Genomic DNA, 18,390 nt, shown 5'->3' with positions numbered 1-18,390 from the left:
TCCAGATTGATTATAGTCCCTTCCCTTGAGATTAGGGGGCAAATATGGTTAGAATTAAATCTAAAAAAAAAAGTTGAACTCAAAATTACTTGTTTGAAAATGCAAACTTTTGGGGTATGAGTTGAAATAAAGAAACATTTTTGAGCTGTGTTTTTTGAAGGCAAAGTAAAAACCATGACAGCTCATAACTCCTACAGTAGCCACACACAAGGATAATCAGAAAATGTACGTCTGACCTTTTTTCTTTTTTCCTCTGCTGGATTTAGACGTCATGTCATCTTTGTTCTGACAGAATTAACCAGTCCTTGGGGTGATTGTCTGCAACAGGCTATGTGTGGCTAAAAAACCCTCTTTCATTCATTTTTGAAGGAATGGCTTTTACAATCTTTCGCAGGGTTCTGGTGGGATTTGGTCGTTTGGCAGAAAATGGGGAGAGACAGACAGCAAGTGTCAGATCCTGACATCAAACAGTGAGATGTTGAAGGATGGGGAGGGGACGCCCAAGGGGGACCTCACACACTTACACACCATGTGTGCATACACGCGCATGCTTTACGTTCACAAATACATACATTAAAGTACACCAACATGCACACACTGAGGAACTCTCCTCAAGGGAGCAATAGAGAGAAGCAAGGAACTGTATAAATCCAAAGTTCTGCACCAAATTCTCTTTCAAGGCCCAAAGCAACAGTCATCTCCATCACCCTTACATCTGTGTAACAACACCAAACATCACATATGCTATTGCTTATTCTGTTTATCTTCCACCTCCACTGCAGCTGTCATCGCTTCATCCCTTCATACGTCAGACTGTAGAGAGACACACTGCATGACAAAGCATAAAATAAATAAATAGATAATAAATGGCTTCAACACAGGCACTGTAGCTGAGCACATAGTTGTGTTGACAGTCTTTTTGTTGTGCACAACTTTTCAAGATGTGCACTTTTTAATTCTGATTGTTTGTTTTTTTTGTCTATTAACAGTACAAACCGTAAAGTATGAGGAGCAAACACAATAATTTAAGGAAATCGTGATGTATTAATTAACCAAGAGGAAGATAATTTAGGCCAAATTAACAAGATTGGAAAAATTGATAAATGAAGCCATTGTAGATGCCCCTATTTAATTAGTGCCGTGCTGCTCATCCCGCAGATCCCAGGAGAAATCCAAAGTTTGTTTCAAGCTGTTGCTGTGCAGATGCCATAACCTGGCATCCAGTTGCTGGCAATGACAAGAAAATACTTGGCTCGGGCATCTTGGAGCTCTGTCAGACTCAAAGCGTCGGCAGGCATCCTGGGTCTGTATCAGGAATAAAAAGTCTGGTCAACAAAGAGTTATTCCCGCAAGTGCTTCCAAGTGAATTAGACTTTCATGTCGCTTGGGTATTTCAGTGTTGTCCCTCATTAAGTGGTGTGAGTCCACTGGTTTGTCGTACCCACAGGGAACGTATAAAAGTTTGTGATGACTTGTTTCATTCTAATGTGTATACTAATACTGAGAGTGTGAATGGTATATGTGTCTATCAGAGTAGCAGCTGTGTGTACTACGACTGGAATTAGATGGATATCAGGACCACTTGTAGCGTAAGACTGATACACCTGGAAAGACTGGTAAAGACGCACCAACTCACCATGATAGTAAAAGCAAAGACAAATTATCTCAACCTCTTCGTTGCCCATTGTTTTTTGTGAGTGTGTGTGTATTTATCTGTTTGTCCACAGCTAGTCTCTAATACTACTTGACCAATCAGCCTCTCATTTCGTGTACACATTGATGACCGAGTGCTGAAGGACCTCTTGTGGTTGTAGTAATTCACAATTGTTGAAAAACCTGTTTTATACCGTCATTGACTTCTGACTCCTCAGTCCTCTCAACCGGCTGGCAGGGGCTGCAAAGTTTTCCGAAAAATCATCTCAGCTAAAAACAACCATCTGTTACAGGCCACATTTTAGCTTTCATTGTGGCTCAGAAACTGAATTCCAAAACAAAGTTTGATCTTATTCGAGCCGGAGCATCTGCAGATTAATTCCATACTTAATATGTTATTATCCCCTGAAGTTAGGTATGATATTAGATGAATAGGTCCGTTTTTTTTAATATCTTGGCTGCCATTTTGACTCTGAGGGAGCAGGACGGGAAAATTCCATGAGGCACAAGTCTGCCATCTGACTCTTGGCGTTATACCGCACCAGGAGTATTTCAAAAAGCATGATATTTGTGCTTCTACCATAAGTAAGTAGGCTTCAAAGTGAAATGGTTTCTTTTAAGTCTATTTTAAATGTTTATTGTTGTTGTTGTTTCCTATTTTGTTGCGCCCAACCTCATATTTTCCAGGCGATTAAAGACGTCTCATGTGTAGGACCGCTAAGTTCCAGGGCTGGTACCTGTGGTTATTCCACAGGCTAGTTAATAATAACATGTCGGGCAGGAAATCCAAAGTTTGGGATCATTTTGAGAAGGTGAAGGATGAACCCAAGGTGATATGTAAACTCATCTTCATTGGTCGACTACAAACGTGACATTTCATCTGAAACATGGAAGTAGCTACATGCCCATTAGCCCACAGCGTCATTAACAGGCGGCTCGCTCAGTGTGTGACGTGCACTTGTAGATAAAATATAGGCCGATATTAATGAAGTACGGTTTTGTATTTCTCTGTAATGTAGCACAGTGTCAACAATGTTACTGATACTATTCTTTCTCACACCTTGAACTCGTTGTGTTGCCCCGCCCAAAATAGTAACTTTTATATTTAAATAAATATCGTAAACATGCGGGCGACTAGTCGACTAATTACCTCATAATTACATTATATCTATATTTTACATACAGTGCCTGTTGGCAGGAAAACTCGATCAGCTCTGTGCAACAGGCTGCAGCTTCATCACTACTGACGGGGCACACACTTTTCTTAGCTTCAGGATGCTTCCGAAACACGTTGTGTTGCACTTGCTAGAATTGTCTAGAGTGGCTGCAATCAGCTCGCATGGCCACCTGGAGGGGATCTGGACTAATCCTAACCTTAGCTCACTTTTAGTCTGCTATCTGATATCGGTATGCAAATAAAATCACCATAGTAACCAACCTAACTTGTCAGTGACCTGTGTGAGTCTAAAGTCCACATTGTGGATGCAAACAAAGCACAAACGACTCATTCAGGAAAAAAACTGACCAATACTGACATGCGTTGTGTAGCTGGCTGCAGATTAACATTGCATGTCTCAGTTACCACGACTACATTCTTTTTCTCCACTCTTAGCAGTTATTAGCAGTTATTAGCTTGGCAATGTGACTTCACACATACACAGTATTTCTCTGAAAACCAATCTCTGCATCATTAAGGAAACTACTAAGGCAACAATATGTTTCAGAGAGACTTTGTAATGCGAGGGGGACTGGTGACATTTCCTTATCCAGGAGGTGGAATTTCCAAACAGGGTTGAATTATAGGAGTTAGTGGACTCCTCTGAACAAAAACATAATTAAGAAAAGTGGAGAAATATAAGTGTTCCCTTTAATAAAGCCACCAAATAAAGGTCATGGTTTTATTACCTTGATTTCTTTTTTTCTTTTATTCATTTCATGAGAATTACAAAAGAGGGCTGGGACCATGTAGTGTGACTCGGTATTACTCTGGGAAAAGTCTTTTGTATAATTTCCAGCCCAATTTCTGTCAAGACTGCCGAACATCAGCTGCAGAAACAGGCACATTTAATATCCATGACAGGAGAGCAGACACACAGATACCCCCCCGTTATACATGCTCATGGTGTGACAATTTCTTCCCCTCCTCTGGAAACTTGGGAAACAGTCTGCTGAATGATGATCCTCCATGTTAGTCCTTGCTGGGTATTTTAATTGGCTGGAGCTGTGCACAGTGGGGCTACAGTTGTGTCAGTTAGGAGAGGGAGAGAAGGAGAAAGAGAGCAAGCTATTCACAACAGGGCCACCCTCACAGTATGCATTACTATGAAACCTTTATGCACAGCTCAAAATTTGTTTGACTTGAGACTGCTGGCCGAACCTCATACAGATCTGCAAGTCAATAAGGGCCACGCTAACAAGCTGCGGTAGCGCAAACACAGATGTAACATTATTTTATGAAATACCCTGTGCGCTCTTTTATGACACACATCCAGACCTTAGACCAGTATGGATTAGATGGAGGGAAAAAAATGTCTCTAAGTGCTGTTTTGTAGAAGATAATGAGGCACTTGTGGACAACAGTGGCCACGCTTGGGCCCAATTAAGCTGCACTGACACAAAGTTAAAATATCATGGCACAGAATCCTGTGTCAGAGCTTTTTTGTAAAGAGTTTTTCATCACAGCACCTTGTTGGAAAAATGCGTGTGATGGGCGTGTGGAGAAGTGCAGCTTGGGTATTTAACAAGCGCTGAGTGAAAGGCGTAGGGAGAAAGAGACTAAAAAGCTACAAAAGTACAAAAAAAAATTGCATAAGGATTGAAGAAAAACACCTACTCCCCTCACCTTTAATCATTCTGTTTTTTTTTTAGTAAAATGGTTTTCTAAATGGTACCCTGCTTAACTGCCACAGTTGGTGCTATGAATTGAACACTTACTGTAATTGATGTAACTTTTGTCTGTCTGTTTCTTTCCGCTGTGGCCATGAACTGATGGTTTCCAGGTTACTTTAAGACACTAAAATTGGGAACATTTTTCTTCACTGCCAGTTTTTACTGTGGTTGGGCTCATATCTATTCCGTCTACCTATTAAGCCTAAATATATGGATTGAATAAACTGAATAATTGCAGTGTGACATCATGAACTGAAATATTGACAGAAAGAAGCGTTTGGTTTTAAAGTTAATACACTTCTTCTATGATGTCCTTAATGGACGATAAGACTGCTAGTTTGATGCTTCTATATTTCAGGATAGGATTAAAGGATTAAAAAATAACATCCTAATTAATCACCTTAATGATGACTTAATTGTCAGTTCTCTCCTGCAAGTAATGTTTTTGTAGGCTGTCATTTGTTTTTTATTGTGGAACAAAAAATGTGTCTTATGTCTTAGTTGTCTAAACACTTGCAATACTAAATGCAAAGTAAGTCCTTGTCTTTACATAGCTGTGTTTTGCTATGCAGCTTGTAACTATGGAGATCTGTGAGCGCTGATACATTTTACTGCCCACTGAAAGTTGCTCAGCAGAAGAGCATCAAGCAAATTGAATGTAAAATAAACTAATAGACTTAATAATACTGGATGGTGCAACACAGCTATTAAAGGGATAGTGCACCCAAAAATGAAAATTCAGCCATTATCTACTCACCCACATATCCCGAGTGAAGTTGGTTCTGACAACACTTCCGGAGATCCAAGGGGAGAGGGGGTAGCAACACAATGGAGGCATACGGCGCTCCAGATTCAGACGTCCAAAAACACATAATTGAAACCATAAAATATCTCCATACTGCTCGGCCATAGTGATCCAAGTGCCCTGAAGCCCCGACATAAAAAGTTGTTTGCAAAAACGTCATTTGAACTCTGTTTTTAGCCTCACTGTAGCCTGTAGCTCTGACTGCCTCTCTGTACACCGCACTCACATGAGCTCGGTGCACAGAGAAACCTCACATTAGCAGCTCTCTAAATATTAAAAATAGTATTAGTATAAGTATTTTTCAGAAGGTGTCTGGAGGGGGACTTAAAGATATTTGTCACTGAGAGATTTTGCCCAAGATTAGCATTGATTTATTTGTGCACTGTTATATTTAATTGGTCCATTAACAAACACTTTTGTCTTCCAAAAATTGATTTGGAAAAAAAAAAAAAGATAATAATCCCTCACATTCAGAAGCAGTAAGAACTGGTTTGGTCACGCTCCCATTTTTTAAATAAATAAATAAATAAATAAATAAATAAAAATAAAATGTCTCCACCCTCCCATGGCTCAGGTGATTAAAATGATGAGTGGCCCCATGATGTGAGTGGACTGAAACAGGAGGTGCCAATTAGACACACACACACACGTTTTTTTTTCTCTCCACTAAATGGCAGTGTAAAGTTAGTATAGGACCCTCGGGCTGCCTTTAAAATCACTTTGATAGTTTGAAAACTGAAACTCACCATCAACATGCACAGATATTCGCACGTTAAATGAACAGAGCCGAGATGGGAAGACAGTGGACAAACAGAGAGAGGAAGTTGGACAGAGAGATAAAATCAGACAGAATTTGGAAAGACAGAGTGTCAGATATGGAGAAGGATATTAAAAGGGACAGGAAGACATTTCAGAGAGATACAAGATAGTTTGGAGTGCAGTGCAGAGTGCCAACTACTCATTAGAGATAGTAAGGGCAGAGATGTGGGAACGATAAGGTAAGCGTGGATAGATTGAGAGATGCAAGACATCTTGGGGAATGAAAGCTGTCATGCACAATGCTTTCTCAGCCCTCTATTTTTTTTTATTCCCAATGTAGTTTTTTTTTCTCTCTGACCGTCCACTGACTCGGGACATGAAACAAAGCAGCCAGCAGTCATTTATTTCAAATGAGAGCTGGGAGACAAAAGGAGAGTGGAGTGGCGTCTGGCGAGACATCTCAGTGAGAGAGTGGCAGAGAGTTGAACGCGAGTTCATCTTAAAGCAAATGCACAGCTATTGAGTACAACAGTGTCCAAGTGAAGGGCAGATGTTCTTTCTCTGTTTAACAATCATTTTCTTCCATCAATCCTAATTTGTGAAATGTGGTTTTACCAGTGTCTTTCTCTGTTGTATAAGAAGTGTCCGTGTCTGTGCAGTAAAAGGAATATGTGTGAAAGCAGGTTTCAGAGGTTGCAGAGATTCCTAGTGAGGTTGACTGTAACACTTAATTAAATGCATATACAGTGGTTATGCTGTAAGTGCTTCATCAATAATGCCACACTGTGCACAGCAATTGCCAAATGACAACAGACACTTGGACACGACAAAAACCTGGTTGCCTGGTTGAACACAGTGAAGTTTGTGGCAGTGTTAATTTGAACATGTGTGAGCTTCCATGTAAGCGTCCCGTGGGAGAATCACAGACGACATGCCCATGGCAGAGAGTGCCTCAGGACTTTGTTCCTCAGTTCAGTCGCTGTCCTTCTGCACCGCTTTGTCATCCCCGTCTCCTTTTCTCTTGTCAACTTCCACTTCATTTCAATCGATGATTGTTCTCCAGAACCTTTCTTTTTCGTCTCCCTTGTTTGCCCGCGTCCTTTCTTAGTTCCTCTTGTTTATTCTCTATCCCACTTAACCATAATGTCTTTCATATTCGCACCATCTGTCTCTCCCTCGTCCTCCCTTTCTGCATCTTTCTGTCTGCCCCTTTCTCTGCTGTTGGCTATGTTGGCCAAGTTGCTGGCCAGAGCTCTTTGATTTCACCAGCCTTTTTCTTGCTCTGTGGTACATATGAAAGGAGTTGCAATAATCAGAGAAGCAGTGTAATGATGAATTTTACGTGTCTTATTTCATCAAGCATGAGAAGGCGGAATGTGTGGATGAGTGCGTGAGAGTGTGTGTGTTTTGCTTCTGATAACCCAGGCATAGTCTGATTCATATTTGTATGACAACATGCTTGTCTGTGCCTACACATGCGTGATACTGCTTCAAGTGTATTTTGCTGTACCTTGCCTAAACTAATATGTTCTTTACAATGTTGTTTTCAAAGCAGTGGTGAAACTACACCGTAGATGACTGTAGATGCAGTGACACTAGAGTAGTGTTGGTAAGAAGTACACTACACTCTGTTATTTGGAGATGATGAGGAGCCCTTATGCAACATATGCTTTAGGTCTTAACTTAATGTGTAAATGTTTAGCGTCTCTCTTCTGTGTATATTAGCGAGTCAAAATCGCAGTGTCTGCAGAAGATAGGCCTAATTTAGTTAATTGGCTTCTGTGTTCATAAGCTGTACTCTATTTCACAGTGTCATTTCATGTACAGCCAACCCAGAATAGCCTTCAGCTTTAGCAGCCATGCCTCAGCTATCTGCTGCGGAGAGAAGACTGCTCTCTCTATACTTAACTCATCGATGGGTAGCCTGACTATCAAGCTGCCTGTCTCCTAAGATCAGCCATGTCTCCCTCCATCAGAATTACATTCTTTTACAGCTAGTTAGCCCTAATCACTTAAATTAAACGGCAGTGTTCACTGCCACAGCATGGCGCTCATGTTACGCTGCAGACGATGTATTGCGTCTAAACATCAGCATGCTGCAAGTTTGAAATTTGATAAAGAAATGAAGTAAAGCATTGAAACAAATATGCTGGACTAACCAGGACTCACCCTGTGGGAAAACACACGCTTTCATGTAGGTTCATCTAGGCAGCAATCTCTGGGTCTGAATAATGAAACCAATGCGGAAGTGCCAAAAACTGCATTTCCTGGAATGGCCACTTGAGGCTGGCTCGAAGAGCGAGTCGACACCCTAAAACAAAAAATGGCTGTGGTGTCTGGCTCTGGTGACTCAAACATATTTAGCTGTACAAATCCAATAAAGCTGCTAGATGGAGCATCTATTGCAGTGCTACAAGTAAAAGGGGCTGCAGCTTTCCTGTGAGTGTGCGTGGCTTCAACTGATAACGACAGACACGTCCCCAACGTCTCAGAACAGAGAATATCACGTCATTTGTCAAGATTTTTTAAATGTTATTTTATATACTCATTCAAATTTGGCTGGGTGTTTTAATAACACATTTTTTTGTGGTGTGACAAACCCATTGCACATAGTTATTTTTGCTTTACCCAGACTTTAATGTCAAACAGTAGCATTGGTTCTGATTGCTTTGGGGAATTAATCCCAATTATATTTAGCCACATATACCAGACATATAGATTTAATAACATTATCTGATGAGGAATTGAACAGGCAGAGAGTTACATCCGATGTGACAGCTGAGCTGGCACCTCACTGACACCTGAATACATCCCTTCCTCCTCTTCTGTGTCAGCATGAACCTGACTATGTTCAGCTCATCCTCCATGTGCTGCTGTTGCCCTGGCAACCAACCAAAATAGCCACCTGTGCCTTAATGCTAAAACACACCGGTGGCAAATTCTGCGCGTCAAAAAACACGCCCCTATTATTTTCAATATACAACCCCACACAAGCGGCAGTCGGACGTGTGTTGGCGCTCCTGGATGCGCCGCCCTGTGCCACTTACTGCCACTGTCCTATTTCCAGCCTTGCCGCCTGTGAAACTAAATGCATTTCTCCCCCACTCGCTCTCTGATTGTGCACACCAGCTCCCGTAGCAGCTCTTTTTCTCTGCTCCTATGGCAGCTCGACTCCTCTCATCACTGATGCATCAAGAGAACTCTGTAGCTGTTGCTGTCTTGTGTGTGACTCTTTGTTGAGATCAAGCAATATCCCAAGCTAACGACCCATAATTCTGTCATTATAAAGGCCATAGCCAAAAAGATATGGCTTTGCAAGTCATAGCTCTGGAGATCGGCTCTTCAGGTGCAAAATCAGCTTTTATTAGGGGCTGTCCACACATGATTTTAAGTTAACACAGAGGTGGAGGAAGTACAGATCTCTCAGTAAAAGTAGTAACAACTTTGTGTGGTTGTCTGTTGACGAGCTGCAGTATGAGACGTCCAGCGTGTGCACCACAGCGGCGCCAGTGTGTTTTCAGCTTTAGTTATGTGGGATCATCAGAGTGGCTTCAGTTATGCCGTGGCTCAATGTAAAGCCACAGCCAAACACAAACTCTTTTACAAAAACTATCTGACAGAGGACATTCAGCTGTGTGAGGTCCACTGAGTCTGAGGACCAACAATCTTTTGTGATCATTGTGATACAGAATGTGGAGAGTAAAATGAAACATGAACATTATTCTTTGCAAATATGCTCAATATGAGATAAGGCTTACTGGAAAAAAATAACACAGGTATCAGTGAGGTTGTGCTATCGGCAGTTATAAATGATGGAAATCAACTTTGCAATAACAGTGGGCCAATACTTTATGCACTAATTGAAAAATAACAAGGTGTCCTGTAGACAAAAATCCTTCGATGAGCAGTTTTCTCATATACACTTAATGAAATGAGTGCCCTGGAGAGAACAATAAAAATGCTCCTGTATTATCAGCACAGCACTGCGAGGTCGACTTGGGCAAAACTACTCACTGACACTGACCAACAATTTAGCAAAAGCATCACTTTCTTTAGCCTTAGGGCTGAAAGTAAGTGCAAAACTAAGCCAAGGATTTGTCCACAGAATCTAGTGTACAGTTTTTTCATCTTTCTATTTTTTCCTCTTTATCCTGTCCCTTTTTTCTCCCCAGGTGTTAAAAGCACATCAGCCATCACTCTATCCCTCTGTTCCTCTTTCTGAATCTCTTCCTATCACAGACCAGAGAGCCTCCGTCTGTAAATGTTTTAAACCTTAAGGGAACACATTGTAAGCAGCCATCTGTAGCTAATCGTCTACTTTCTGAGTGTGACTTTTGGGATAACGGTGCGCTCTTGCGATGCACGCATTTTCAGCCCATATCAGCTGTGGACAGCGAGGTGGAGGAGGACAGTTTCAGTCTTCAGTGCCTGCGTCTATGTGTGTCTTTGTGTAAATAACAGCTGGAAGCCACAACTTTGGACCAAAGGCTAGATGTAATGGAAGCAGCTATCAGCTGCCTTGCTGCTGTTTTGGTAAGAGCAAGTTCACAGCTTAAGGGAATCTCTCTTTTCCTCTCATTTCCACTGTTATTCTACCCTTTTTTCTGTAGGTTATTCCATTTTCACTTTTCTTCATCAACTCTCTTTCAATCTTTTTTTTCTCTTTATCTCAGTTTCATTCGCGTCTCTCCACTGAAAACATTCTCCATCTGTTCCTCTCTGATACAGCCACTCACTGATCCTTGTATCAGTACAATTCATTTGATTGCAATTTGTTGGAAGGAAATATGAGAGAGAAACAACATGGCAAAGTACAAATGAATACACAAATTCTCTCTTGCATCTCTCTCGTGATCTTTTACTTCCTCTTGCTTAATTGGTGAGCCATCTCCAACAACTGCAAAACTCAGTCCTGTGTTGGTGCGTCGGTTTGTGTGCATGTTTGTGTGTTTGTGCGCGATGTTGCGGTTGAGGTGAAAGTCAGCAGTGGAGTGTAAACTGCTATCGGAGCCTGCAGGGGAGCTGCGGGCAGAGCTCTTTACCCCTGGCCAGCCCTCTCATCCGAGTCACCCAGAGGAAAAAATCAAGTGTGAATGTGTCAGTAATTACCACGTAAAGCTTATATGTTTATGGGAATTCAGCTTGATCTTTAGACTGATTAGTTTAAATTAAAGAAATATATTTACTTAACACACCTATATACTTGTAAATGTATCTGTGTGTGTGTGTGTGTGTGTGTGTGTGTGTGTGTGTTAGTTTGCCTCCAGTTTATTGGCAGTGCACTCTCCTTTCCCTGTGGCTACTGTCAGTGTTATCAACTTACACCTTCAGGCGGGTGTGTGTGTCTGTATGTGTCCTTCTTCCTCTATGTGTGTGAGGACCAATTTGAGTTGGAGACCTTGAGAATGTGGATATTTTTGAAAAGTGATGACATTCTGGCTTCCATAAAAGCCTGTTTAAGAATTGAGACTTTGGTTTCGTCAACAGGTTAAGGATATGGTGAGGCTTTGGGTTAGGCATCTAATGTTGATAATCGGTCCCCATAAGTATAGAAGTACAAATGTGTATGTGGCCACCGTCACACAGTCAGCTGATAACCTGAGGCGCAAGAGGAGCGATTCAGGTATTTCTGTCCATTTAAAGTGTCAGTTAATTAGATTTATTGTATCTTTGTTGAATACTTGAATCACATTTGTCATTGAGTTCTTTTTTGAGGTCAGAGTCAAGAGGTCTGGTCAGGTTTTTTGAGAAATGAAACACCTTTCACTAAAGGATCTGTTCCTGTGGACATAATTTTCAAGTAGTCCTTACTTCATTTGAGGAACATAATAGTCTGGTTAAACACAATCATACCAGGGCAGCTCATGGCTGTTTCTTCTGATTGAGAATCCTGAGGCCATAGCCTCTTTACTTTTTTGTAATGCCTATTTCCAATTTCCTTTTTCATCACAAATGGCTTAATGTGTTCTCAAAATTAAACCTTTTCTGGAGGCATATTTACAGCATTTACAGCGTACAATAAATTCTGAATTAAATTACCAAATAAAAAAAAAATGAAAATTAAGCAGGCCCTCACAGATACTTTTGTCCCAACTTCACCCACTAAGTGTCTCAGTCTAAGTATTATTCATTCCCCCAGGAATGCTAGCTCCTCATGTTTTTGGCTGCCACTGCCATTGGGGTGTTGTTGCCATGAGGGGTTTTGCTTGGTCCGCAGTGGTGTTTGGTCAGGGAGTGCATGTCTAGTGGCATCCACATGAATGCTAGGACCCCAAGTTTCCCAACAGAACACTTTATTGTAACAAGATGATCAATGTTATTTACTTCACCTGTCAGTGGTTTTAATGTTTTGGCTGATCGCTGTATGTCACACATGTACCATGGGTCTGTTCTTGTGCATGAATAGTCACAGTGGCAGATCAAACAAGTAAAACTACTCCAACACTGTTATTTTCAGAAACTGGCTGTCCAGGATGAGCCGCCACTGCAGAGTTAACAGTGCAGCTATTCTTTCTCTCTGTTCTACGTTCTCCTTCTTCTTGTCAGGCTGCAGTTACCAGCACTGTCTCAATCAGTGTGTCTGTGCACTTTTTGACAATGTAGAGCCGGCCCTCGGTTCCCTTGCTCTCTTTCTCTCTCCATCAGTGTCTACACGAGCCACTCTCCTCACTTGCCCCATCCCATAACCTCCATCTCTTCCTTCTCAAGGAAGATGCCTTTCTATTACTTCCCCGTTCCTGGCTTTGTCCCTCCATTTCTACTACTCTTTCCCCATAAATCCATCCATCTCTCCTCCTCCTTCCCTCTGTATACCGCAGACAGTGCTTGCCGGATAAGCTCCATGTCTTCGGAGCTTGTCAGCGGTGTCAGGTCTCTCCTCCTCCAAACTACTCTCTGAAACTCACTGAGGACCTGAGGACTAGCGTTCAGTCCTCTGCAGTGTGTGTCTGTCTGACTGTCTTCTTGTTTCATTATAACTGCTCTCAAACTTACTTGGCAGATTTGATGTGGCCGTAGTCTAATTTAGTAGGGTGTACGTAACAATTTCTGCCGATATTAAGTGTCACCATATCTGCCCATCCGTCCACTTACCATACCCTTTCACCAGTGACAGCATCTGTCTGTTTGACAATGCAGCTGCAGTCCTTCACCTCACTCTCAGTGGAATAAATACAGAGATTCACAGATTTTTACAGATGAATCCCCGAAAGACAAAGTTTTATATCCCTGTAGAGTCTAATCTAGGCCACACTTCATCCAAACTTCCAGGAAAACACATGTGAAAGTCAATTTAGTCCAATTTCCGCTACTATCAACTTACCTGATGCAATAAACCACACCCATCTGGTGGTTAAAGCCTGCCAAAAAAATGTTAAGAGTCATTTCGCACTCTTAGACAAAGAGACAAGCTCTGCAGAAACGGGCAATTAAGCAACTTCACTGGTGCCATCATTTCAAAGTATACCATTTGATCTACCTGCCTGTGTGTCACTGTAGCTGTCACTACACACATTTTCTGCTAATTTCGCTCTTGTTAGACCATCCCGTACTTCCCGTCTTCCCCCTCTTCCCATCTGTCCTTCTCCTCGTTTCCTCACCGCACGTACTCTGTCGCCAGGTGATTACGCTGACTATCTCTGACAACTTGAAATGTGATAAATGACTCTTTCTCTCTCTCTGTCCTCTCTCCTAGATGTATATCCAAACTACCACCCTGACCATCTCTCTCAGCCTGTCTGCCTCTGTGTCTCTGGGGATGCTCTACATGCCCAAGGTCTATATCATCCTCTTTCACCCCGAGCAGAACGTACCCAAACGGAAACGCAGTTTCAAGGTGAGCTGCAGTGAAACACTCGAGTGTCTTTTTTCCACATTTCCGTAGCATTTTTCATATCTCAGGTGGTTTGATGTGATATTTTGACTGACAGTAAATTCAGTTTATGCTGGAGAAATGAGAATAATAAATCTAACCATGCACTATGTGGAATTATATTAGAGGAATACTTCACTCACCCAATGAACATTTGTTTACCACTTTGTCATGCCGTGTTACCTTTTCTCCTGTGCCTCCATGGAAAACGGTGAACACATGGTTTCCCTTACATTTATTTAATGGTGGTGGCCCGCCATGATAAAAACATCTGCTGCCATGTTTTGATTTCCTAGATTTGGAGCTGGACTGTTGGAATACATTGCGCATTGGACAGTGTTGGATATCGGGAACACGCTAATAACCTGTTTTTGAAGTCACAAGAACTGAAGTTTATGGATTTGGTGGATTTTAAAACTGCTCAAGTCACGTACAAAGCAAGAAATAACATACTACCTGACAACATACAAAAACTGTCTTGAACGTACAACTTAAAGAGGTGGACTAAATCTGAAACGCTGTATTTGCACCACTCTGAAAAGTCTATGTATATCAATTTGTGGGATGATTTTGTGCAACACACTGGGTGAAGAAATCAAACAAAGTAAAGATATCAGACAGTTTAAAAAGAGGTACAAAGACAGTATCTTCTTGAGGTACAGAAATGAATAGAGGGAATGTAAAGCACACTCAGGGTCGTCGGTAGTCTCAATTCGTATTTTCATATTTGTTTTATACACAGGGTGATATTGGTTATCAGCTGGATGAATGAGATTTGATTATACTGCATGGGTTGTGTGAAAATTTCCAAAATAATGTTTTGATATGGCTTTGCTGCTGTTAAATGTGGTCCCCAATCATACAATAAATCAATATGTTTGCTTTTTTCCATGCAGGGGTGCGAGAAAAACAAAGTTTCCTTTAAGGTAACACAGCATGACTAACTGATACAAATACAAATAGTCATTTTGTGGGTGAAGTATTACTTTAAAGAGGGAAACCAGACATTATGCAACGCTCGTCTTCATTTTCAATTAATGGTTTTCTGAATGTGGGTGCGTGATGATACAGGCAATTGTGACAGCTGCCACCATGTCGGGGAAACTGACCCAGAAGGGAGGCGACCGGCCCAATGGAGAGGTGAAGACTGAGCTATGTGAGAGCATGGAGACCAACAGTGAGTAAGAGAACACCAGAGTTTTATAACTATACATATAATAACAGATATTCTAGTTTTATCACGGGAAGGCTAACGCATACATGCACAATCATGCACATACATGTAGATCAAAACTTTTAGTGAATAGGAAACATGGAGTCTAACAGCAGTTCATATGGGCTTATTTAGTCTTTCAATCAAATAATTGATCTAATGTTAATACATTTATATTTTCACACTAATTGCATGTCATGATGGAGTAGCACTGTACCAACGTATGTACACATATTCCTTTTGTAAATATATGCTTAGATGTGAAGTGTAGCGTGCAGTTTTTGTTTTGTTTTAATTGAGTTAAAGTTTAATTTGAATTTGAAAATGAATTTCACGCCTGGCTTTTTGTTGCGTGGCAAACCAGCTTGCAACAGTGACAGTTTTTAAATAGCATGGTGTGTCTTCTCCGAGCTGTGACAGTGAAGCATTGTTACATTCACTTCACAGCTCTATTTTGTGTTGAGCCGATCCTCCTGTGTCAGCAATCTGCAGATGCAATGACAGGAGTGCATGTGAATGTGCATGTGTGCCTCACAGTAGTGCATGCGCCTGCATGATTAGCTTCAAATGTGTGTGTGCACGCATGCTCTTGTGTAAGTCTCAATCAATCCATAAATGTGAGTCCTTTGGTGTGTGTGTGTGTGTGTGTGTGTGTGTGTGTGTGTGTGTGCGGTAGTTGTGTGGTAGTTGTGTGTAAGTCGTGTTTGTACACGCATCTCCATCAGTAATCACATGAACTCATGCATGTCTCTGTGTGTTTGTGTCTGTGAATGCTGCATGCATAATAAGTTTCAGACTTGCGAAGGCAAAGTACGTTTTCCCGTCAGCACTTTATCGGTAAAGGAAACAGGTCACAGTTCATTCATTTAGCCAATAGTTGAAGTGCTTAGTCATCTCTTCACATCCTTCACTTGAAGGATGAAATTGCAATTTAATAAATATCATATATGGTCCAAGCAACAATTTATGTAGACAGCAGGGTTGAGTAGAAGCAAGTTTGAGAGTCTTCACAGTGCTTTTCAGAAAATATCAATAAAAGCTTTGGTCATTTTTCAAGTCTGCATGCAGTGACATGCTCTCTTTGATATACTGTACTGTATATTTTTTCATCAAGGACCTTTTTCCATTATTCCAGCAGTGAGATGGTGAAGCACAAGTGAAAGATGGAAAAAAATAATAATAAAAGGGTTGTATGAAAGCATTGGAGTATAACAATGGTGCAGTTAGAGGCCTGCCATTGCTGCAAAACATTGACATTTACCATGGAACGCTTGAGGGGACACAAGACATAATGGGTTTGACAAAAAACCCCGAGAACTCAGGTGGACTGTGGATGTGACGCTGTTACATGACCATCTGTAGCCAAATCTGCTCTCAACTGCTCTTTTTCCTGTTTCTTTTCCCCCTTCCACACCTCTGCTCTGTCTTTCATTCTCTCATTTCTATTCACATCCTCACACTTTCATTTCCTTTCTTGCACCTCCTCTTTCCCTCTTTCAATCCGTCACCCTTCTCGTATTCACGCAGCTTCATCAACTAAGACGACATACGTGAGCTACAGCAATCATGCCATTTGAAGGGACCACAGGGGATGAAGAAAGGGATTGGACAGGAGAGGGGGGCGTGTCTTGGGGCAGTGCCAAGCGAAAGAAGGCGCCGTCGTTCTCAGCCGATCGGCTGAAGGACTGACGGACAGACTCAAGCGCCCAACGGAATCCAAGCATGAGACATTTTGTATTGTTCCGCATCAAACCACAGAGAGGTGGGACCACATAAACAGCCAGTCAGTGTGCCTGCTTTCCTGCTGCTCACAGCTCATTGGTCCTACCATGAACTTACCTGTTTTAAAAAAATTAAATAAAAAAGAGACAACATGAAAAAAGTGACATACCATAGGACACTGTGGTGGACAGAGTAACTATTAAAACCTCCAAAAAAATCATAAAAAAGAAAAGACAAAAGAACAAAAAAAACTCAGAAACCATGTAGACATTATATCTAAAAGGGCAAACGTGGGGCTGGGAAAGAGATTTAACAGATAACATTTTAAAAGATATTTAAAAAGAGAAATGTAAGAGAAAATCTATGAGACTCAAACATGTTTGTTGTTATTCTCTACTTGTAAGTATTTTTGTGGTTGTGACGATTTTTTCATTCTTGTCTCACCGTTGTCTGATGGATCGCCCTTGCATAATGAGATGAGTGTGTTTCCTCCTGCTGTCTTGGCTAACCGGGTTGTAGCCTTGGGTTGTGAACCTGTAAAATGCCATGGTTGAAGCATGCCAGTTTTTATACAAAAAGGAGATTTATTTATAATAAAGGAATGTTTTGCAAATGTGTAGATTGGTGGTCGTTTGTACGTTTGTAGTTTTGAGGGTGGTCCCTTTGCAGGTTAGTCATTCAGTCCCCTTTTAAATGATGCATGGCAGATTATGGCGATGCATCATCCAATCAAACGTCAGCATTACTTCACATTATCACATTCAAATGAACACATCATGCTTATTATATGTAGATGTAGATAGTTGATTAGTAAGCGGTGGTTCCCAGAGGATGAATCCTAATGAATCACCTGACTTTTTCTTAGCCTGCTTGCCCGAATAAAATGTCAGCATTGAATGTTCCTGCAAACCACAGATATGTAACACTTGTACATTTCATATATATGACAGTTCAGATTACATGTATGTGAGCTGAGTTTCTCATCAGGAGGGAATGGTGCTTGGCGTGACACCAAGCTGCAGCAGACAGCAGACCACTGTTTGAGACCAACAAAAGAGGTGAGAGTTGAGGTTATGTCCAGCCATATTTGTTGCAACAAAAGCAGGTGTTTTTTTAATGACCATTTGGGACATGTCCGGCGATGTTTGTAGCAGCAAAGACGGGGATTTTTTCAATGAGTGTGTGGGATATGTCCAGCCATATTTGTAGTGACAAAAGGGGGTGTTGGTTTTTTTTTTTGTTTGTTTGTTTTGTTTTGTTTTTGACAGTTTGGGACATGTCGTTTTTAGTAACAAAAGTGGGTGTTTTAATAAGAGTTTGGGACATTTCCAGCTGTGTTTGTAGCGACAAAAGCAGGTGTTTTTTGTTTTGTTTTTTTAGATATTTTTGGGGGCATTTTTAGCCTTTATTTGATAGGACAGACAAGCATGAAAGGGGCAGAGAGAGTGGGAGTGACATGCAGCAAAGGGCACAGGCTGG

At 41.3% G+C, this 18,390-nt stretch overlaps 1 protein-coding gene across 3 annotated transcripts in view; it reads left to right on the top strand.

Moving 5' to 3' along the window:
• grm8a (glutamate receptor, metabotropic 8a) overlaps positions 1–17,504 on the top strand; it is a 327,721-nt gene extending 310,217 nt beyond the window's left edge. The window contains exons 12-15 of one of the 3 annotated variants that reach the window (XM_050036011.1): positions 13,800–13,940; positions 14,873–14,902; positions 15,048–15,153; positions 16,717–17,504. In XM_050036011.1, the coding sequence (XP_049891968.1) occupies positions 13,800–13,940; positions 14,873–14,902; positions 15,048–15,153; positions 16,717–16,766 (327 nt within the window). In that variant the 3' untranslated portion in view covers positions 16,767–17,504. Of the gene's footprint in view, positions 1–13,799; positions 13,941–14,872; positions 14,903–15,047; positions 15,158–16,716 lie in introns of all 3 variants that reach the window. The other 2 variants (XM_050036013.1, XM_050036012.1) reach the window with 2 other exon arrangements.
• The last annotated feature ends 886 nt before the right edge of the window (positions 17,505–18,390 follow it).

This window comes from Epinephelus moara, chromosome 23 (genome assembly GCF_006386435.1).
Source record: "Epinephelus moara isolate mb chromosome 23, YSFRI_EMoa_1.0, whole genome shotgun sequence".
Classification (NCBI taxonomy): domain Eukaryota; kingdom Metazoa; phylum Chordata; class Actinopteri; order Perciformes; family Serranidae; genus Epinephelus; species Epinephelus moara.
This window is presented reverse-complemented; position numbering and strand designations above follow the sequence as displayed.